This window comes from Nycticebus coucang, chromosome 7 (assembly GCF_027406575.1).
Source record: "Nycticebus coucang isolate mNycCou1 chromosome 7, mNycCou1.pri, whole genome shotgun sequence".
Lineage (NCBI taxonomy): Eukaryota > Metazoa > Chordata > Mammalia > Primates > Lorisidae > Nycticebus > Nycticebus coucang.
This window is the reverse complement of record NC_069786.1, coordinates 8,659,669-8,683,433: the sequence shown is the minus strand read 5'-3', so window position 1 is coordinate 8,683,433 and position 23,765 is coordinate 8,659,669. Positions and strand designations below refer to the sequence as shown.

The window sequence follows — 23,765 nt, the reverse complement described above, 5'->3', positions numbered from 1 at the left end:
CTAATTCACCCCCACCCCTTTTCTATTAAAGGGGTGGGTTTTTTTTTTGTTTTTTGCAGTTTTTGGCCGGGGCTGGGTTTGAACCTACCACCTCTGGCATATGGGGCCAGCACCCTACTCTATTGAGCCACAGGCTCACCCCCTAATTCCCCTTTTAATAAGAATAACCATAATAATAGGGGGCCTACCCTAATCCAGTATGACCTCATCTTAACTGTAATAATCACCTCTACAACGACCCAAATAAGGTCGCATTCTGAGGGACTGGGCGGTAAGACTTCAATATAGAAATTTGGGGGGACACAATTCACCCCATAACAAGGCATTTATGTTGTGATAGGACACATTTCATCCTACTTCTGTGACAGTATATCCTGTACGTTTTTTCTTCTGCTTCTTTTTACTTTGTTCACTTTTCATTTCTATTCTCTATGACCTACACTGTTCTCTGCCTTCACTCTGTGGTGTCTTCTGGTTCTCTACTACGTTCTGTCAACTCGTGACATCTCTTTACGTTCTGCCATTTACTCTTGGAGTCTTCGCATTTTGTCTTTGTGTTAAGATACTTAAATTCACAGTGGAATGTTGGTTATAAATTTCATCTATCCCCTGTCGACATTTTTCTGGCCAGTGTTCTTAGTGAACAAATTAGTATATTTCGCTGCTTCTTCCCTATGTTTTAATTTCAGTTATCTTCATATCAATCCTTTTATTATTATTTATCTATAAAAGGAGCTGGGCTGTTCCTAAAAATGCCATTTACCAGAGATTCCTTGTATCTGAGTGTGGGAGTGTGGGGAGCCTGCTCTTCCAGATATTTTCTCACAATCCAAATGCTCTTTTCTTTCAGGTGCCATAAAAACAGACTATGCAAATAAGACCAGTCTGGGTGCCTATGTGGGGCCCAACATCCCTGAATCGTATTAAATCCAAGGATTCCACAAATAACACCGCTCCCTCCAGTTTCTGCACCTGCTTTCGCTCACAGGGATAGACTTTTGTTATTTCATGGCGTGCTCTTCACCTTCATGACTAATGCTTTAAAACCAAGTCCATGTTAACTTGTTTTGAAAAAAGAAAAAAAAAACATTTTAAACAATGAAAAAGAATGTATTACATTTTAAAAACTTAGTATCTAGTGTTGGCCAAGAATAAGGAAAAATTAGGAACCCATATTTAATGAAGATATAAATGGGTATAGTGACTGGAAACCAGAATTTAAACAGCACATTATTTTGACACAGTAATACTACTTCCAGAAACACATGCCCCAAAAATGACTACAAAGGGGCTCAATGATAAAAGAATAAAGAGAGTCACTGCAGTTTTATGGCAGTGATAAGTGAAAATACCCTAAGTGTTCACTAGCTGAGGACTAATTATATGGCACCAACACATCTCAGAACATCACATTGTGTAGAAATAGTGTTTGCTTTATGATTTTTTGTTTTCCTCATCTCTAAAGTTGCTATATCCTAAGGCAAGGTCCTTGCACCACTTCTTTTCTGTTTATACTCCCTTCCATTCTGATGGTTTTAAAGAACATGTTATTTATTTTTTTTTTTTGAGACAGTCTTACTATGTCACCCTCCGTAGAATGCTCTAGCATCACAGCTCACAGCAACCTCAAACTCTTGGGCTCAAGCAATTCTCTTGCCTCAACCTCCTAAGTAGCTGGGACTACAGGCACCCACCACAACGCCTGGGCATTTTTTTGTTGTAGTGGTCATTGTTTAGCAGGCCCAGGCTGGGTTCGAACCTGCCAACCCCAGTGTATGTGGCCAGCGCCTTAACCACTGAGCTAGAGGTGCCAAGCCTAAAGAACATATAACTCTTGTAATTCCCAAATCTGTATCGCTAGCATGGACTCTACCTTCACTTCTAGAATTCTGACTTCAGAATATTTTTTTTAGAGACAGAGTCTTACTTCATTGCCCTTGGTAGAGTGCCGTGGTGTCACAGCTCACAGCAACCTCCAGCTCTTGGGCGTAGGCGATTTTCTTGCCTCAGCCTCCCAAGTAGCTGGGACTACAGGCACCCACCACAATGTCCGGCTGTTTTTGTTGCAGTTTGGCCGGGGCCGGGTTTGAACCCACCACCCTCGGTATATGGGGCTGGTGCCCTACTCACTGAGCCACAGGCGCCATCCCTAACTTCAGAATTTTATACACAGCTGTCTACCTGGTATCTCTGTGTAAGTGTCCAATCACTTGGATATAGCAAAATTAAAGTGTTAAAACTAACCTGCTGACCTTTCCCCTGCTCTTCCCATAGTTTCCTCATTTTAGAAAGGGTAATTCTAGTTGTTCAGACAAAATCTAGGAGCTGTCCTTGACTCCTTTCTCTCTATTCCATCAAAATATTCTGTCAGCTGTACCTTCAAAACATACCCAGAATCCAGACATTTGCTAAGAAACAATTCCTCATGCTGGTTCAAGCCACTAATACTGTCGAAGGCTGTATTACTTCTTACTTGGTTTCCCTGCTCTTACCCTTGCCCTCTTGCAATTTATTCTCAGCTTGGTAGCCATAGTAATCCTTACAAAAATACATTTCCAGGCGGCGCCTGTGACTCAAGGAGTAGGGCGCCGGTCCTATATACCAGAGGTGGTGGGTTCAAACCCAGCTCTGGCTAAAAACTGCAAGAAAAAAACAAACAAACAAAAATACATTTCTAAACCATCTTTGACAACTCTCTCTGGTACTCTGGGCTGTTTCAGTCCTCACAGAGCACGATGCTGTCATGCTCTCTCATGTACAGTCATGCTCTGCATAGGATGGTCCAGTAAACAATGGAGCACATGGCTCGGCCCCTGAAGCTCAAGCGGCTAAGGTGCTAGCCACATACACCAGAGCTGGGGGGTTCGAATCCAGTCTGGGCCTGTCAAACAACAATGACAACTACAACAACAACAACAACAACAACAACAAAATAGCCGGGCATTGTGGCGGCGCCTATAGTCCCAGCTACTTGGGAGGCTGAGGCAATAGAATCACTTAAGCCCAGGAGTTGGAAGTTGCTGTGAGCTGTGATGCCACAGCACTCTACCCAGTGCGACAGCTTGAAGCTCTGTCTCAAAAAAACAAAAACAAAAAACAATGGAGCATATATACAAAGGTAGTCCCTTAAGCTATTTCTACCATGCCTTTTCTATCTTTAGATACACAAATACTATTGTGCTACAATTGCCTATAGTATTCAGTACAGTCTCTTGCTGGATGGGTTTGTAGCCTCCGTACAACACACTAGGGGTGTAGTAGGCTGTGCCATGTGGATTCGTGCAAGTACCCATTAGGATGTTTCCACAATGATGAAATCACCTAATGATGTATTTCTCAGAACGTATCTCCACTGTTATGTAATGCTTACTGTATGTGTAGCTGTGTTACCCCAGTCCCCCAACAACACTATCCAAATTTCAGTACTCGGTGTATACTATGAGTATAAAGTTCAACCTCTGCTGTTAGCACTACAGTTCCTAAATTATTATATCATTATGTGAAAGATAGGCAGCATTCTCTAAGTGACTGAAGTCTGGTGGTGATCAGTCAATGCACGTCTGAATAACAGTTCACAAAGACAGTAAAGCATGCAGTTGTGTTGTTCTGGTTTCCCACCAATAAACCAATTATGACATCTTACAAAAATGGAAGGTTAAAAGAGACAGCTGGCCAATGAAGATGAAAATGCTACAAAAAACCAAAGGTATAATGCTAGAAGCAGAATTGTATCGGATTTTAAAGTGGCCCAACAAAGAGAAGAAAAGATGAGACTTAGGCTTGCACACAGCTGTGGTATGAACCATATTGAAAAAAAATCCAATAAATACAAAAAGGAAGGTAGAGACAATTTAATATCATCTTTTCATTTGATATTGCACTCTTTTAGTTTAAATTGCACTAGGAATAAAAAGTCATTTATAACAGAAATGGAGTGCTGACCTCTACTCTGGATTGAAGACAGTAATTTAAAAAAGTCATAATCATTCAATGCCAAGTGTTGAAGGATGTGTTTCTGGAAATAGTATTACTGTGCCACACAAAAAAGGGTAATTAGGAAAAAGAAGAAAAATCTTTTACTGCCAGGAAAGGCTGGTTTGGTCATTTCAGAAGTCACCGTGAATCTGACTGCTGTTGGGTGAAGTGGTAAAGCGCCGGCACCGAGAAGAGCGCTGCTGTGACAAGTGCACTGTGTCCAAGCAGTGGTGACAACAAGGGGTTCTCACTAAATGCACAAAAAGGTCCCTGGAAGTGATCCTGGCAAAAAACTTGACATTAAAGGAACTCTTGCAGATATCGCACAATATTGAAAATGCAAAGGGTAAGCTGACAGAAGTGGATCCAGACTTAGAGAGGAGCACGGCCACGTGCCAATGCTTACAAGGATTTCTGTGCCCTTCCAAGTCAGAGAATGAGAAGGCAAGCACCATTCCAACCACTCTCGTATTTCTAATGCTTTAAGTTATATTGGACTAAGTAAACATTAGTGTCATTATTTTTTCATTCCTATATACTATAACCAACTGTAAGGTTTTAGTCACAGAGTAATAGTAATTTTCTCCATTGATTAAAATCACTTTCATTTTCAGCTTGCAGAGTTATATTTACATTTCTGCACTATTGTGCAAAGTGACAACTACAAGTATCCCCTATATCAAAATCGTCGGCCCTTAGCCGGGCATTGTGGCAGGCGCCTGTGGTGCCAAGCTGCTTGGGAGGCTCAGGCAAGAGAATCGCTTGAGCCCAAGAGTTTGAGGTTAGTGTGAGCTGTGACACCATGGGACTCTACTGAGGGCGACACAGTGAGGCTCTGTCTCAAAAAAAAAAAAAGAAGTCTTGGGCCCTGTAAAGACCCTCTACCGGACACATTCCCATATTGGGAAGCACATGGCCTATTCCTTCATACTCTGCTCAGAGAAGCATTTCTGTATGTCATAACCCTCTTCCTCCCATCACTTTTTATTCCCTTTAAAGTTCCTTTGTCCTCATGCACCTATTATTTCTCTATGTCATTAGAAAGTCAGTTTAGAGGGTAGCTCCAGTGGTGCAACTGTTAGCAGACAATACTCACAAGGAAGTAAGCTTAAAGGGAATGGAAACTTTGCGTCTATCGTACTACTGTATATCCCCAGATTCTAAAAAATACCTGGCACAAACAAGACATTCATAATTCTTTTCTTGAAAGCAGTTTCCTGGAGAAGTAGATCTAAGTATCACTAATTAACATGGTAAGCTATTACTGATATGAATAAGGCCTAAAACAATCTAATCAGTAAGCCTCATTTTCTTTCTTTTTTTTTTTTTTTTTTGTAGAGACAGAGTTTCACTTTATGGCCCTGGGTAGAGTGCCGTGGCATCATACAGCTCACAGCAACCTCCAACTCCTGGGCTTAAGCGATTCTCTTGCCTCAGCCTCCGGAGCAGCTGGGACTACAGGCGCCCGCCACAATGCCCGGCTATTTTTTTGTTGCAGTTTGGCTGGGGCTGGGTTTGAACCCGCCACCCTCGGTATATGGGGCCGGCGCCTTACCGACTGAGCCACAGGCGCCGCCCAGTAAGCCTCATTTTCAACAATCTATTGACATATCTACTGCATGTGTAGAAAAAGATGTAAAAAGGTACTTGTCAAAAGTGTTACTGGTTGATATCCTTCTGCGAAGTAGGACTGGCAAGGTAGGTGGAAGAAAAAGACAATGACTTTCACTTTATATCTTAAATATTTTTATATTCTCTACTTTTCTCATTATAGTATTACCTTTGAAATTAAGAAGATAAAGAAAAAGCATCCGTAAATTACTGTCATGGTGCCATTTTTGACAGCTGTAACAACTGGTGTTTGCTATGAGGCAGGCTCTGTTCTAAGTGCTTTAAACAGCATCTCATTTAAATACACGAGAAGTCTACGAAGCAGATGTTAGACGTGTGCCTTCCCACTTCATCAACGAGGCACATAGGGATAAGAGAGGGTGGAAAGGGTAGAAAGTACATTCAACAGATAATGCTTATTATGCTCCTCCATCTGCAGTGATGGGTAATCACAATGAAGAGCAGTAAGAACACTTTTGTGCTCACCCTGCAGGCCTAGGTGACCCAGCTGTACTCCGCATGGAGCTCTCCACGCGAGGACTAGCCACATCAGGAGGCTGAGGGGGAATGAGGGTTTTCCGAACTGCCATTCTGAAAGAGATAAGAGATAAACCCAGGAAATAGCAGTCAAGGGCATTAAAGGATAAGAAATACACAATACACATTTGTCAGGCATACTTATGACAAAATAAAGGCGCTACATAGACTATGCATTTTTTTTTTTTTTTGAGACAGAGCCTCAAGCTGTCGCCCTGGGAAGAGTGCTGTGGCATCATAGCTCACGGCAACCTCCAACTTCTGGGCTCAAGCGATTCTCCTGCCTCCGCCTCCCCAGTAGCTGGGACTACAGGCGCCTGCCACAACACCCGGCTATTTTTGTTGTTGTTATTGTAGCCATCACTGCTGTTTGGCGGGCCCGGGTTGGATTCAAACCTGCCAGCTCAGGTGTATGTGGCTGGCGCCTTAGCCGCTTGAGCCATAGGCGCCAAGCTATGTATTTTTTAAATGGGTTTTTATTTTATCAAATAACAAAGGTACATTTTGGAAAAAACCAAATCGTACTAAAAAAGCTTTTAACAAAGTACAGCATGTCCCTTCCCCATCCCTGCCTGCCTCCTGGCAGTCTCCCTCCAGGAAGCAACCACTGTCACTCTTTTAAGCTGCTGCTTACAGCACGTGGTTATCTCCTTTCTACTTGATGTTATTAAAATTGAAATCCATATCAAGTATTTATACAATCATTATTATTTTTATTTTTTAAAATTTAATTAAATTTAATTTTTTTTGTACTTTTTCGCCGGGGGTGGGCCTGAACCCGCCACCTCTGGCATATGGGGCCGGCACCCCACTCCTTTCAGCCACAGGCGCCGCCGTTTATACAATCATCATTATGCCATTCTTTTTTCTGTTGCCTGGACTAGAGTGCAGTGGTGTCATCATGGTTCACTACAACTTCCAACTCCTAGGGTCAATCCTCCTGCCTCAGCCTCCCTAGTAGCTGGGACTACAGGTACCCACCACCCACACTCAACTAATTTTTTTTTTTATTTTTGTAGTGACTCTGCTCCTGCTCAGCCTGGTTTTGGACTCCTGAGCTCACATCATCCTCCAGCCTCATCCTCCCAGAGTGCAGGATTACAGGTGAGCCACTGAGCCTGGCTTTATGCCTATGCTATTTATATGGACCTGAGTAAGTTCATATGTATAAAGAGCTGAGCCAGTTCCTGGAAGCCCAGTGGAAAAAGTTTATCAAGGAAGAGTTAGAGGTCAACTGTGTCAATGCAATAGAGGCCACATAAGGCTCTGCTGGAGAATTACCCTTTGGGCTAATAACGTAGAAGTTAAGTCCTGACATGTTTAGTTTAGTAGAGTGAAAGGAACAAATGCCAGATGAGAATAGATTTGAGAGAAAATAGCTAAAACCAGAATACACCAGTTTATAAAAATGAATCATTAATAGATCCAGGTATAGATCATAATAGCTGCTAACATATCAAAAAGGGTGACCACCAGACATCGTCTCTCTCCTCGTAAAGACTAAATCACCAATCCTGCCACAAGAACAAAATCAACAAAGAAAATTTGATGAAACCTTTAGTTGAATTCCAAAGCTCTGTTAACTATAAATGCGCCCTTTCTTGAAAAAAGGTAAATAAGTAAAGGCTTTAAAGATTAAGGTAAGTCCCTAAATCCAACTACAGAAAGGAACAGGAGATTTGAGACACACATATACAAAGGGAAGGCCATGGAAGTGTGAAGCACAGACTGGAGTGCCGGGTCTGTAACCCATGGAACACAAAGGACTGTTGACAACCACCAGCAGTTACAACGGGGCAGGAATCGATTCTCTAGGAGAGACCTCAGAGGAAATCCACCCTGCTGATGCCTGGATCTCAGACTATTAGCCACCAGAAATATAAGATCATAAATTTCTGTTGCTTTAAGCCACTAAGTTTTTTGTTTTTTTTTTTTGAGACAGTGTCTAACTTTGTTGCCCTGGCATCACAGCTCACAGCAACCTCAAACTCATGGGCTTAAGCGATTCTCTGCCTCAGCCTCCCGAGTAGCTGGGATATAGGCACCCACCACAATGTCTCAAAAATATTTTTAGAGATGAGGTCTCACTCTGGCTCAGGCTGGTCTTGAACCCTTGAGCTCAGGCTGTCCACCCTCCTCGGCCTCCCAAGCGCTAGGATTACAGACATGAGCCACCGTGCCCAGCTAAGCCACCAACTTTGTGGCAATTTGTTGCAACAGTACTAGGAAACTAATACCATGGAAATCTCACTGATGAAATCCAGAAAGAGAAACTCTATAGTACAAGAGATCAAGGCTCTTCAACAAATAAACTGCAAAAGAAAGAATGGAGGAAACATATACTAAAATGGTCTTGGGGCTCAGCGTCTGTAGCATAGTGGTTACGGTGCCAGCCACATACACTGGAGGCAGCAGGTTCAAACCCAGCCTGGACCAGCTAAACAATGACACCTGCAACAAAAAATAGCCAGGCACTGTGGTGGGTGCCTGTAGTCCCAGCTACTTGGGAGGTTGGGGCAAGAGAATCACTTGAGCCCAAGAGTTTGAAGTTGCTGTGAGCTGTGATGCCAAGGCACTCTACCGAGGGTGACATAGTAAGACTCTGTCTCAAAAAAACCCAAGAAAACCCCAAAAGATCTTGAAAGTCATATTGACAAAGCTGAATTTGTGCATATTATCAGAATACCGATTCAAATAACTAATAACGAAACAAAATTAATGACATTTGAGATCATTGGCAATCTGAACAATGATTGCATATTTGATATTAAGGGATTACTGGTTTTCAAAGCATGCATCTCTTGATAGACACATGGTGATGTCCAAGATTTGCTTCAAAATAATATGGCAGAAGGTAGTGGGCAGGCATATAGATGCAACAAAAATCGGCTATGAACTAAAAAGCTGATGATTGAAGTTGGGTGGTAAGTATATATCCATACGTTCAAAATTATATTGTGTTTAACCTTTTCCATAACGAAAAGTAATGAAAAAAACAAAAAAAGACCAATCTCTCTACTACCCCCCCAACTAGCAGAAAAACACCATATCCAAGAATAAATTTAACGAAAAGTGAGCTCCACTGCTATAAACCCAGAGAATGACCAAACTTAGTGTCAATAACAAGTGCTGAGGATGAAGCAATGATCTGCACTGTTGTTGAGAGTGTACGTGGATATTAACTTGGACAACCACTGGGATCATCTACTAGAATTGACACAAATACAACCTGTGACCTAGCCAATTCCTCCTAGGCATGTAACAGAAATACAGTCACACAGGAATCAGAAGTCATACACGAAAATGTGCAGGATACCTTAGGCACAGTCTGGAAATACAAATATCCACGGGTAAACTATGGCATTGTAACACTATGATATTTTACATAGTAATGCAAAAATTATAATCACATGCAAAAGTGTGAATTACACAAAACCAGATGACGGAAGTCAGATTTACATAAAATTCATAATATATGATTCTATGTGGGTAACTTAGAAAAACTGGAACTCTTTGGGAAAAGGTGGGGGTAGTGTTCTATTTCTTGACCTGTGCAGTAGCTGGATATGTTTACTTTGTGCTAGTTTGTTAGACTGTATTTCGTATTTTTCTGTATTTTGAAAAAGACGTGGAAAGGACTGACAGAAGCAGAGGTAGCAGATACAAAAAAATTCTTTTTTGCTAGAAGGAGCCAAAAAATGAGGTGGTAGATAGCAGAGCAAGTGGGCTCAATAGAAGGCTTCTTCTCTGTTTTTTAAGATGAAAGAGATGACAGCATGTTTATATTTTCCATGTGAATGACCCACCAGCAAGATAAAGCAGTAACGTAGGAGAGAAGGGCTGAGTGCCACAGCACTGCTCTGAGTAGGCCGGGGAGGCGCACGGAGAGCTCTTCTGCAGGAACAGAAGCAGCACAGGGGGCGCTGACATGAAGGAGGCGGCAGCTGTAGTCCAGGAAAGTTTCTTTTGATCATTTCCAACTTCTCAAAAATATAAGGAGCAAGTTTATTAGCTAACGGTGAAGACGGGAGAAGAGGTCTAGAAATTTTGAGAGGAGAAACTATAAAAGGAGTGTACACTTTCTTGGTCTAGTCTAAGATCACAGTGAGATCTCTGAGGCTAATTAACAGCAATCGGTGGAGTGCTTTCCCTGCCACAACCTGCTGCACACACGTCAGCATACTTTACGCAGAAAATTGGATTTGACTTTTGTTTGGACTAAGCAGAGTGGGGCAAGGAAGTTTAGGGTATATGCAAGGAAATGACTAGAAGTGACCATAAGACTCTGAATCAGGGAAAGCAGAGAAGAGGCCATGGAGGCAGTGAGGAATACGAAAACACAAGACTGAAGGCCACTGGGGGGTCCTGCTGGAGCTGCAGTACTGCTGGGAAGGTGGGCTGTGGGACACCGAGTGCAGAGACAAGGTCAGGTAAGGTGGCCTGAGTGCTTGCTGTGTGTGCACACTGCTGGGGAGGGCAGCGGTGGGAGAAGCAATCAAGCACCTGAGGGGACAGAGAGCTGGAAAGCCACTCCTGTTTATTACAGGTGAAAACAGAAGAGGGCCAGACAGTACTTCTGTGGGGCATACAAGCATATCTGCAAAATCAAGCCTGAATCTGACTCAGCCCTTAAGAGCAGTTTTGTCCCAAATTGAGGGACATCTGGCACTACTGAGGATGTGAAGAAATGTGGCAAGTGCAACCAAGAATTTGAACTTAAAAACACATACTTGTTCCAGGTATTAAAAAACTTCCCATTGTGTCTGGAATAACTTGGCTGTGTGAAACTACTTTTACAACTGCAAATCAAGTGCTTCTGAGAAGCAGAAATGGCCTGGAAGTGGCAGTGAAGGATAAGGACACCTACCCCACCTTGACTGACAGGAGGGATGTGGAAGAGAGGCAGCACCACTCTCGGGAGCTGCGGGAGCAGGTGAGTCCAGAGGAAGAGCCACGTTGAAAGCAATGAGGGTAGATGAAGCTGCAAGGGTGGAGTACCACAATGGGGGAAATTACAGGCACACGCAAGGGCCTTTGCCTAGAGACTACTATCTCTAGTCTTATCAAATTTCAAAATATTGGTGTGGGCTTACTGTAGCCATTGCATCTACTGTGGTGAGCATTTTCCTTAAATTAGAAAACTCCTGTCATCTAGTTTTGGTAATTTCTGTCAGTTACTTTGTAAACAATCCCTCTTCCTCTTCTCTGATAGCTCTTCCTGAAATCCCATTATCTAGCAGCGGATCCCCTGAACCGGTTCTTTTTCTTCCATTTTTTCTCTACTTTTGAGATTTCTTCAACTTTTATCTTTTACCTGTTCCACGGAGTTTTCAGTTTCTGGTATATTTTAAATTTCAAGACAAGTTCTTTCATCCTCTGAATGTTCCTTTTGCATAGCATCGTGTTCCTGTTTCACAGAAACAACTTTTTCTTTGTCTTTCTGAAGATATCATAGATGGTTTTTGTCTTTGTTTACTTGTTTTTATTTCATGGACTTACTCTGATTTATTTGCTTTTCCTGCCCTCAGGGCATCTGCTCAGAGTCCCTCCAAGAAGACTGCTAAGATTTACTTTCTTACTAAGACTATTTATCTCCCTGGAAGATTGTTTCTCTCTCTCTTCTGCTGAGGCGAATAGCCCTCAGACACCTAAGGCTAATTGTTCCCGAGCAAGATAACACAGCCGTCTGCGGCCAGGGCCAGAGACCTGGCCAGTCCTGGGCCCCGACAAGTGGCACCCCAGATGGGACAGTGGAAGCCTTTGGCAGGTACCCTTTGTGTTAGTATCTTTAGAGCTTTCCACTGGAACTAGACAGACTACCCATCTAGATAGTTAAGTTCAGCTGCCAGAATTCTGTCAGCTAAAAGGGCAGACTGGGCTGGGTGTGGTGGCTCACGCCTGTAATCCTAGCACTCTGGAAGGCTGAGGCGAGTGGATAGTTAGAGCTCAAGGGTTCGAGACCAGCCTGAGCAAAAAAGCGAGACCCCATCTCTACTAAAAATAGAAAAACTGAGTTGGAGGTTGCTGTGAGCTATGATGCCACAGCACTATAGCCAGAGCAACAGCTTGACAATCTGTCTCAAAAATAATAATAATAATAATAAATAAATAATACTTGTAGCATCCATAACGCTGGTTGATCCACCTGCAGAGTTTTAACTTCCAAGTTATTGCTAGGGTTGGAAAGAGGCAGTACACCTAGAATGTGGGTGAAGAATGGGATGTTGGGCTTTAATTACTTCTCAGAATTTAGCTTGCCCTTTTTAAAACATCGAGCCTCTTCCTTTACCTTTGCCTGATCTTTCTTGCTCTTGGTCCTTTTGATGATTCTCCAACTTAAATGAGAATGCTTCTCCACTTTCTCCTATGCAGGCTTCACACTTATGACAGCCAAGGGACCATCAGCCCATCCGCTTTACAGTCTCGAAGTCCTGTTGCTATTGGATCTTCTGTTCTCCCTATGCTTGTGTGTTTACAATCTTTTATTTTACTTTATTTATTTATTTATCGTTGAGACAGAGCCCCACCCTATGCCCTGAGCAGAGTGCAATGGAGTCATAGCTCACCGGAACCTCAAACTTAGGCTGTGGGCATCCCGCGGCCTCAGTCTCCAGAAGCTGCTGGGATTACAGGCACTTGCTGCAGCGCCTGGCTGGGTTTTTTCTTATGAGTTGGGGTCTCACTCTCACTCAGGGGAGTCTCGAACTCTTGAGCTCAAGCAGTTCTCCCCCCTCAGCCTCCCACTGTGCTGGGATTACAGGTATTTATTTATTTTTGAGACATAATCTCACTTTGTGCCATCGGTAGAAACCTCAGACTCTTGGGCTCAAGCGATTCTCTTGCCTCAGCTTCCTGTGTAGCTGGGACTTATAGGCACCTGCCACAACACCTGGCTACTTTTAGAGACTGGGTCTTACTCTGGCTCAGGCTTGTCTTGAACCTGTAAACTCAGGCAATCCACCCACCTCGGCCTCCCAGAGTGCTAGAATTACAGGTGTGAGCCATGTAGGGCCTGGCTATTTTTATTTTATTTTATTTTATTTTATTTATTTTTGCGTTTTTTGGCCGGGGCTGGGTTTGAACCCACCACCTCTGGCATATGGGGCCGGCGCCCTACCCCTTTGAGCCACAGGCGCCACCCTAAGGGGCCCAGCTATTTTTAAACCTTTTTGTTAAAGTTTTGTAGGGTTTTGAGAGGGAGAGAAATGTAGCTGTATGATCAAGCTGCCATCTTTTTTTCTTTTAATTAAAAAAAAATTCAAAATATTAAGGGGGTATACATGTTCTTATTATTATACATGGATACCTTGTACACCAGAACAGTGTTCGTTCACTACATCTGATAGGTTAAGTTTTCACCCCTCACTGCCTTCCACCCTCCCCACTTCTTGATCTCCCATGTCTTTTACACTTCTTTGTGACCATGTGTGCCCACTGTTTTAGCTTCCTTTATGGAGTACATGTGGTGTTTGTTTTTCCATTGTTGAGATACTTCACTTAGGATAATGGTCTCCAGTTACATCCAAGTAGCTACAAAAGACATAACTTCATTGCTTTTTATGGCTGAGTATTATTCCTTGATACCTATAGACACACACACATTTTCTTTCTCCACTCATGAACTGATGGGCACTTGGGCTGATTCCAAATCTTTGTAATGAGTTGCGCTGTGATGAACATTTGAGTGTAGGTATTTTTTTCATAAAATAACTTCTTTTTCTTTAGGTAGATACCCAGCAATGGGATTTTGCCAGATCAAATGGTAAGTATACTTCTCATTTCTTTAGGAATCTCCATACTGTTTCTATAGAGGCTGAACCAACTTGCAATCCCCCCCACAGCATGTAAGATTTCCTCTCTGCATCCATGCAAGCATCTACTGTATTTTGACTTTTTAATAAAAAACATTCTGACAGGTGTAAAGTGGCATTTCATTGTAGTATTAATTAGCATTTCTCTGATGATTAGTGATGCTGAGCCAACATTTGCTGGCCATTTGAAAATTTCTGTTCATCTCTTTGGCCACTTTTAATGGGGATTTTTTTTTGATTTTTGGGGAGATCTTTGTAGATTCTAACTCATTAGCCATTTGTCAAATGTATAGTTTGCGAGTATTTTCTACCATTCTGTAGATTATTAGATCTGCTGAATATTTTCTTTGCTGTGCAGAAGCTTTTTCATTTAATTAAGTCCCATGTATTTGTGTTGTTTCTGTATTTGCCTTTGAGGTCGTTACCTATAAATTCCTACCTTGAAGTAAAGTCTAGAAGCATTTTCTCCCAGAATTTTTATGGTGTAATGCCTTATATTTAAGTCTTTTATCGGCCAGGTGCAGTGGCTCTCGCCTGTAATCCTAGCACTCTGGGATGCTGAGGCATGTGGATTGCTTGAGCTCAGGAGTTTGAGACCACCCTGAGCAAGAGTGAGACCTTGTCTCTACTAAAAACAGAGAAAGCCTTATAATTGTATTATAATTTGAAGTCAAGTAATGTGATACTTCTAGATTTGTTCTTTTTGTTGTAGATTGCTTTGGTTATTCAGGTTCAAATTAAGCTTAGGATTAGTTTTTCTAGATCTGTGAAATATGATGTTGGCATTTTGATGGGAATTATGCTGAGTCTGTAAATGACTTTTGGCAGTACAGACATTTTAATAATCTTGATTCTACCAATCCATGAGTGTGGTATATTTTCCCATCTATTTGTTTCATCTATGATTTCTTTCATCAACATTTTGTAGGGCTCCATGTAGAGATCTTTCACCTCCTTGGTTAAGTATGTTCCCAGGTTTTTTTTTTTTTTTTTTGAGACAGAGTCTCAAGCTGTAGCCCTGGGCAGAGTACTGTGGCGTCACAGCTCACAGCAACCTCAAACTCTTGGGCTTAAGCGATTCTCTTGCCACAGCTTCCCAAGCAGGTGGGACCACATGTGCCCGCCACAACACCCAGCTTTTTTTTTCTGAGACAGAGTCTCACTACATCACCTTTGGTAGAGTGCCGGGGGCGTCACAGCTCACAGCAACCTCAAACTCTTGGGCTTAAGTGATTCTCTTTCTTCAGCTTCCCAAATAGCTGGGACTACAGGTGCCCACCACAACATCCAGCTATTTTTTGTTGCAGTTGTCATTGTTGATTAGCAGGCCTGGGCCAGGTCTGAACCCGCAAGCCCCATGGTGTATGTGGCTGGCGCCATAACCACTGCGCTACGGGCACCAAGCCCAGCTTTTTTTGTTGTTGTTGTTGTTCTCATTGTTTTTAGCTGGTCTGGGCCAGGTTCGAACCTGCCAGTCTTGGTGTATGTGGTAGCGCCCTACTCACTGAGCTACAAGCACTGTCCCAGGTATTTTATTTTCTTTGTAGCCATTGTAAGTGGTATTGAGTCTTTGATTTGACTTTTAGCTTGACTATTGTTAGTATACAGAAATGCTGACTTTTGAACATTGATGTTCAAAATGATGTTCTTTACTAAATTCATTTTTCAATTCTAGAAGTCTTTTGGTAGAGTCTTTAAGGCATTTTAGATATAAAATTATACTGTCAACACAGGGATAGTTTGACCTCCCCTTTCCTATTTCTTTCTCTTGCCGGATTGCTCTGCCTAGGACTTCCAGTAGTGGTGATATAGGGCACCCTTGTCGTATTGGAGTTCTTAGGGAGTATGCTATAAACTTCCCCGCTTCAGAATGATATTGGCTGTGACTCTGTCATGAATAGGTTTTAAAATTTTCAGGTAGGTTTCTTTTTTTTATTATTATTATTTCTTTCTTTTTTTTTTTATTAAATCATAGCTGCGTACATTGATATGATCATGGGGCATCATTCGGTAGGTTTCTTCTATGACTAGTTTGTTCAAGGTTTTTATTGCTAAAGGATGCTAGATTTTATTATATATGAGAGTTTTTTCTGCATCTATTGACGTGATCAGGTGATCTTTGTTTTTACTTCTGTTTTTGTGGCAATTCATGTTTATTAATTTGTATATGTTACACCATCCTTGCATCCATTTATCACGTGGATGAAATCCACTTGATCAATAGTGAATTACTTTTGATGTGCAGTTGAATTTGGCTTGTTATGCTTTGTTGAAGACTTTTTGGTGGATCTATGTTCATAAGGGATATTGGTTTATAGTTTTCTTTTTATTGTTGTTGCTGTGTTTTTTCTTGGCCTTGGTATCAAAGTGATACTGGCTTCATAGAATAAGTTAGGAAAGAACCCCCTCCTTCTCGTCTTGATGCTATGGAATAATTTTTGTAGCAATAGATACCAGTTCTTTATAAGTATGATTGAATCTTGTAAGCAAGCTATGAATCTATCTGATCCAGGGCTTTGTTTTATTGGGAGCTTTTTTTTTTATTATTGCTTCAGTCTCACTACTTATTATTCGTCTGTTCAGGATTTCTATTTCTTCCTAATTCAGAATTGGGAGGTTGCAAGCTTCCAGTAATTTGTCCATTTGCTCTGTGTCTTTTAGTTTGTCTGTGTAGAGGTGTTGGTGGTCTTCACAGATGGTATTTTATATTTCTCGGATATCAGAAGTAATGTCTCCTTTTTCCTTTCTGATTGAGTTTACTTGAATCCTTTCTCCTCCTATTTCTGGTTAATCCGGCTAGTGGTCTATTGATTTTATCTTTTCAAAGAATCTTTTTGTTTTGTTGATTCTTTGTGTTTTTGTTTGTTTCCATTTCACCTAGTTTTGCTTTGAGCTTTGTTATTTCTTCTTCTGCTGGCTTTGGGTTTGGTTTGCTCTTACCTTTCTACTTTCTGAAGATGTAACATTAGGTTGATAATTTGTGATCTGTCCTTTTGAGGTAGGCATTTAAGACTATGAATTTTCCTCTTATGATTGATTTTACTGTATCCCACTGATTTTGAAAGCTTGTGTCTCCTTCATTGATCAGTTGGAGGCATCTTTTGATTTCCATTTTAATTTCACTGTTGACACAAGGATCATTTGGCAGCAAATTGCTACATTTCCTTAACTTTGTATACATTCGAAGGTTTCTCTTGGAATTGATTTAGATGGTATGATTTTAATTTTCTTTTTATTTGTTGACAATTGTTTTATGGGCTAAGATAGGATCAGTCTTGGAAAATGTCCCATGTGTTACTGAGAATAATGTAAATTCAGTTGTTTTGGGGTAGAATGTTTTGTAAATCTCTGCTAGCTCCACTTGTTCTAGAATTCCACTTAAGTCTAGTGTTTGTTTGTTTATATATTTTTGGGGGGCTGTAGCTGTCATTGTCCTTTGGTAGGCCCGGGCTGAGTTTGAATCCACCAGCTCCGGTGTGTGTGGCTGGTTCCCTGGCCACTTGAGCTATGGGCGCCAAGCCAGGTGTTTATTTATTTTCAGCTTTGATAATCTGTCCAATCTGTCAGAGGGTTGTTGAAGTACTTGGCAATTACAATGCTACTGTATTGTATTTCTTTGCTTAGCTTTATGAGTCTGGGATCTCCGGTGTTAGGTGCACATATCTTTAGGATTATTATGTCTTCTTTTTTTTTTTTTTTTTTGTAGAGACAGAGTTTCACTTTATGGCCCTGGGTAGAGAGCCGTGGCATCACACAGCTCACAGCAACCTCCAACTCCTGGGCTTAAGCAATTCTCTTGCCTCAGCCTCCCAAGCAGCTGGGACTACAGGCACCCACCACAACACCCGGCTATTTTTTTGTTGCAGTTTGGCCGGGGCCGGGTTTGAACCCGCCACCCTCGGTATATGGGGCCAGCGCCTTACCGACTGAGCCACAGGTGCCGCCCAAGGATTATTATGTCTTCTTGCCGAATTGTTCCCTTTACCATTATAAAATAATAATCTTTTTAAAAAACATTTTTTTTTTTTTTGGCTGGGGGTGGGTTTGAAACCCGCCACCTTCAGTGTATGGGGACAGTGCCCTACTTTTTTGAGCCACAGGCGCCGCCCTATAAACCATTTTTTATGTAAAATCTATTTTATCTGATACGAGAATGGCTACACCTGCTTGCTTCTGGTTTCAAGTTCTGTGGAATATTCTTTTTCATACCTTTACCTTGAGACTGTGTGAGTCCTTGGGATTTAGATATGGTCTTGGAGACAGCATATACTTGGGGTATGTTCTTTCAAGTGTTAGTATTGAGATGTAGGATATAGCTGTTTGCTTTGTTGACTTGTTTCCCCTCTTGTGTTGTTGTTTTGTTAGAGCTATGAGCTTTAATTTCAGGTGTCTTTATACTAACGGGACCTATTGTACTGTCCCATACATAATGCAGTTTTGGATATTTACTGTAGTGCAAGTCTAGTAGTGACAAATTCCCTTAATGTTTGCTTGTCTTGGAAAGTGTTTTTTTTTCCATCAAGTGTGAAAATTCTTGGCTGGCAGTTTTTCTGTTTAGAAAGACTAAAAATCAGGCCTCACGCCCTTGTGGTTTATAAGGTTTTACCTGAGAAATCTAGTGTTAGCCTGATGGATTCTTTGTAGGTTAGTTGTTCTTTCCATCTTGATGCCTGTAGAATTTTCTCTTTCACTGTGATTTTGGTCAGGTCAGGTTGATGACTGTGTCCTATTTGCTATTAATCTTCATTGTGTTCAATGACCATCCTGAATCTGTGTATTTGAATCACCAGGGAAGGTTTCCTCAATAATTTCCTCAGATAGGTTTTCCATGCCTTTTGCTTTTTTTTTACTTTTTCCTGTCAGATACTTGTAATTTGGTTACTGACTCATTTCATATAGTCCCATAGTTCTCACTTGTCTTTCTTTTTTCTGCATCTTTGACTGCCTGGGTTAGTTCTGCCTTATCTTTAAGCTCTGAAATTCTTCTGTTTGATCCAGCCAGGGATGTCCAACCTTTTTTCTTCTCTGCCGCAAATTAGAAGAGTGTAAGAGTTGCCCCAGGCCACACATTAAATACACAAGCACTAACAAAAGGTCCCACCCACTCAACAAAGGTTGGCTCATGGCCCATAGCACAGTGGTTACAGTGCCAGCCACATGCACCGAGGCTGGAGGGCTCGAGCCCGGCCCTGGCCTGGCTAAACAACAGTAACAAATGCAACAAGAAAATGGCCAGGTGTTGTGGTGGGCGCCTGTAGTCCCAGCTACTTAGGAGGCAGGAGAATTGCATGAGCTGAAGAATTTGAGGTTGCTGTGAGCAGTGATGCCATGGTATTCTATCAAGGGTGACATAGTGAGACTCTGTCTCAAAAAAAAAAAAAAATACACTTTTCGCAACATTTAACACCACGGATAAGGAAACAGTCCTCAAATAATCATGATATGGCCAATGGGCCACAGGATGGACACCCCTGGCCATTATTAAACCTTTCTGCTATATTTTGAAATTCCCTAAATGACTTTTTTTAAGCTCTGTCTTATCTATTTAATGCTATCTCTTTAATTAGTTTTAAAATTTTTTTTTTTTTTTTGTGGTTTTTGGCCGGGGCTGGGTTTGAACCCGCCACCTCCAGCATATGGGACTGGCACCCTACTCCTTGAGCCAAAGGCGCCGCCCAAATTTTTTAAAAATTCATGTCCTGAAACATTTTTTTGGCTTCATTTTACTTTTCAACTGTCTCTTCAATCCCATCCATCATATTTGTCATTCATATTTAGAATTCTTTCTCTGACATTTCAACAATTTTCTGTAGGTTGGGGTACGTTGTTGGAAATCTATTATGATCCTTTTGGGGTGTCAAAACAGTTTGCTTTATCATGTTGCCAGAGTTCTTACTGTTTCTTTCTCATCTGAAATCTCTTCTCTCAGATCAAAATAGATAAGCTTTTAGTGAACCTGTTGCCCTCTGTTGGGAACTCTCCTACTTAGTACAAAGTCACCAGCGCCTAAGGCAGTGGTTCTCAACCGTCCTAACGCCGTGACCCTTTAATACAGTTCTTCATGTTGTGGTGACCCCCAACCATAAAATCATTTTCGTTGCTACTTCATAACTATAATTTTGCTACTGTTATGAATTGTAATGTAAATATCTGATATGCAAGATGGTCTTAGGCAACTCCTGTGAAAGGGTCATTCGACCCCCAAAAGGGTCACAACCCACAGGTTGAGAACTGCTGGCCTAAGGGCTTTGGAGGAGGTACATTCAGTCCGGAGTTCCACCAGCAAATGCTGCACCAGGGGATCTGAATGGGGTAGCTCTCAGTCTGAAATGGGCTGATGAGTACTGCTGCTAAGGGATGTGGGCGTGTTTGCATTCAATCTGGAGCCCAGCAGATGAATGTCACTGCAGCCAGAAGATCCAAACAGGCTGCTCTCAAACTACAGTGTGCTGACAAGTACAAGCTGACAGGTCCGCCACCCACAGACATAGGTGGGGTTATTGTCAAAACAAAAGGACCAACAAAAGGACCCTGGATGGTGCATCTATGTCCTACTGTGGCGTGCTGACCTGGTCAGAGACAGTGCATGTCCTGTGCGCATTCCACACCGTTGTTCTCTAGCACCTCCTGCCTCACTGTTCCGTTGTGGTTGTCACTGGCAGTACAAGCTTTGCAAAGTGAATGAACGCTCTACCTAGTCCTATCAGCAGTGGCAACTGTTCCCCCAAGCCAGCTTGAGCTCTCAGCTGCTCCATTCAGATCTATAGGAGGAGGCATCTGTCAATCTGTGTCAGCTTGAGTGCCACCCTGCCCATGCCTGTGGGTGGCAGCGACTGCCTGCCCATGCTGGCTTACCAGCTGCCCCACACATACCCATAGGCAATGGAATTTGTTGCCCTATGTGGCTTGAATGTAGTCCCACTCACGCCCTCTGGCAGCAGCAACTGACAGCCTGTGCCAATTTGAGGACTGCCTGTTCAGATCTGCAGATAACTGTTTCAGCTATCCACCAGCCTACAGGCAGTGGTGACTATCAGCCAATGCCAGGTTGAGAGCTGCCTGGGCTAAAGCTGCAGACAACTTTGTCTGTTGGTCCTTTTGTCTTAACCATAACCCCACCTATTTCTGTGGGTGGCGGACTTGTCAGCTTATACTTGTCAGCCCCCTTTGGATCTTCTGGCTGCAGTGGCATTTGTCTGCTGGGTTCTGGATTGGATGCAAACACGCCCACATCCTTTAGCAGCAGTATTTGTTGGCCTATTTCCGACTGAGAGCTACCCCATTCAGATTCCCTAGTGCAGCATTTGCTGGTGGAACTCCAGACAGAGTGCAACTCCTCCAAAGCTTGTAGGTGCTGGTGACTGTCAGCTTGAGAGCTGCCCTGTTTGGATCCTCTGGCTGCAGTATTTGTGGCTGGGTGCCAGGTTGGGCTGAGCCCCATCCATGCTGACAGGCTGCGGTGTCTGTCAGATAGCCAGGTCCCTGTGTTGCATCTGCCCGTGAGATTCACAAGATTGCCCAGTCTCCTGTTCCCCAGCCCCTACTCCGAACTGGCAGGGGTGATGGATCTCACCCCTGGGTAAAGGCAGTGCTCCAGGTATAGGGTTTTAAAATAGCGCTACAACATCCAAGGTTTGCAAGCCAGTGGATTACCACTGTACCTTCTTTTTGGAGCAACGGCTCTGCATAGTATCTAAATAGCTCAAGCCTTCTGCAAAGGAGGGTCCCTGCAGGTAGGACAGCAATGAACACGAGGGGAGGAGGGAGTGTGGAACCCCAGGACTCTCCCCTCTGTGCCTTTCCCATGTGTACTCCAAATGGCAGAGCAGGTTGCCTCTCTTCCTTCTCATCACGTTGGGTGTCTATCATCTCTCGTTTGATTCATAATGCTCTTTTTGACAATTGACCTGTAGGTGAATATCCACTTGCCACCTTCAGAGCTCAGCATGAGAGTGGTTTGTGTAGGCTATTTCTAGTCTGCCATCTTGACCCCACTTATTCCAATCTGCCATCTTAACCACAAACTTTGCCTCATATTTTTATTAATAGATTATGTTGCCATGGACACACTTTATCTTTTAAAGAAGCCCTCTTTACAAAGTATTCATAATAAGCAAAGATAAAGATTCCAGTCATGCAAAGCTCTGTGTGAAAGCCCTGTATGAACTCTAGTACAACTGAAGCCTGCACTATGTTTTTTTTTTTTTTTTTTTTGAGACAGAGTCTCACTATATCACCCTGGGTAGAGTGCCGTGGCGTGACAGCTCATAGCAACCTCAAACTCCTGGGATTAAGCGATTCTCTTGCCTCAGCCTCCCAAGTAGCTGGAACTACAGGTGCCCGCCACAATGACTGGCTATTTTTTTGTTGTTTTTGTTGTTGCAGTTGTCACTGTTGTTTAGCTGGCCCAGGCCAGGCTCGAACCGGCCAGATTCAGTGCATGTGGTTGGCGCCATGACCACTGTGCTACAAGCACCAAGCCTGCACTATGTTTTAATCTTGTGATACTAATGTTATCAGCTCAGCTGAGCGAGAGAAACTGCTTTTCTACCTTCAGAAAATTTATATTTAACAGCAGAACACATACATCCCTTCCTATGGTTCACTGTCTGAGAGGCTTACATGGTAACACAAAACACTACGCTAATAAACTTTAGTCTTTTTATTCTTTAACATGAGTCTAATACACTTCAGAAATTGCCGTGAGCAATGTTTCATGCTGAATTATGCTGAATGCTGCTGAATAATGAGGAAACAAAAATGGCATCAGTTCATGTAACTACCTAAACAAGCCCAAAGAGTTAATTATAAGCTACTTTAAGTTGTAAGATTTAGCTCAGTGCCTGTACGCAGTGGTTACGGCGCCAGTCACATACACCCAGGTTGGCGGGTTCGAACCCAGCCCAGGCCAGCTAAACAATAATGACAACTGCAACAAAAAACAGCCAGGCGTTGTGGCAGGCACCTGTAGTCCCAGATACTTGGGAGGCTGAGGCAAGAGAATCACTTAAGCCCAAGAGTTTGGGGTTGCTGTGATGCTATGGCACTCTATCAATGTCAACAGCTTGAGTCTCTGTCTCCAAAAAAAAAAAATAAAGTTATTAAGATTGAACTTCCCAAATTGGAGAGAACTAAAGTAATGTGCAACAGATACTCAGAAACTGACATCCCACTGACTCAAGGATTCCTTATGTCCCACAGTCTGGGCTGGGCACAGCTCTACTAAATGCCTTATGGTCAAGTTGTTTTGGAGGAAATTCAAAAATGCCACAAAAAATTAGAGATTAGTTTGTTACCAGCATTGGACGTAAGTTCCTATTGTTTATACCACTTGTGTCCAGAACCAGAGGTGTCATTTGGCAGTGCTGCGCCTACTCACCCATCTGTGGCAGGTTTCTTCCGCAGTATGCTCGGCCGGGGTGACGACCCCTGCGCGGGAGCGTTGGTGCTGGCACTCTGGCTGTGGGTCTGCACCACGGTTGTTGCTGCTGGAGCAGCACTGAATGGATTGCTAATAGGGTTGGCTACAATTGTGGCTCCATCTGCCAATACCACTGCTAAAAGAAAGAGAGGTGACAGAAAAGAACAATGAAGAGAAGAAAAGAGAAGAAACAAAATGTTTCATAAGCCATAAATAAAAAAGAGACCAATGGGATTAGGTATCCATGTTTTACCTGTCCAACTTTAAGAATACAAAGGATAGGAGCACAATGTTTATCTGCCTAAAAGCAGAGAGCTAAGTAGGAGAAGTTAGTGACTCTACCAATGTGTAATCAATACCATTATTTTTTCTTTGTTGTATAACAACAGTAATAAATGATATAATATACA

General features: G+C 42.4%; 1 protein-coding gene across 11 annotated transcripts in view; it reads right to left on the bottom strand.

Annotated features, from left to right (window-relative positions):
• The window catches only part of SAP130 (Sin3A associated protein 130), a 91,183-nt gene that overhangs the window by 20,195 nt on the left and 47,223 nt on the right, over positions 1-23,765 (bottom strand). For 5 of the 11 annotated variants that reach the window (XM_053596797.1, XM_053596798.1, XM_053596794.1 and 2 more), the window contains exons 14-15: positions 23,314-23,491; positions 6,073-6,177 (exon numbers count right to left, since the gene is read on the bottom strand). In XM_053596797.1, the coding sequence (XP_053452772.1) occupies positions 6,073-6,177; positions 23,314-23,491 (283 nt within the window). The remainder of the gene's footprint in view (positions 1-6,072; positions 6,178-23,313; positions 23,492-23,765) is intronic. The other 6 variants (XM_053596799.1, XM_053596796.1, XM_053596802.1 and 3 more) reach the window with 3 other exon arrangements.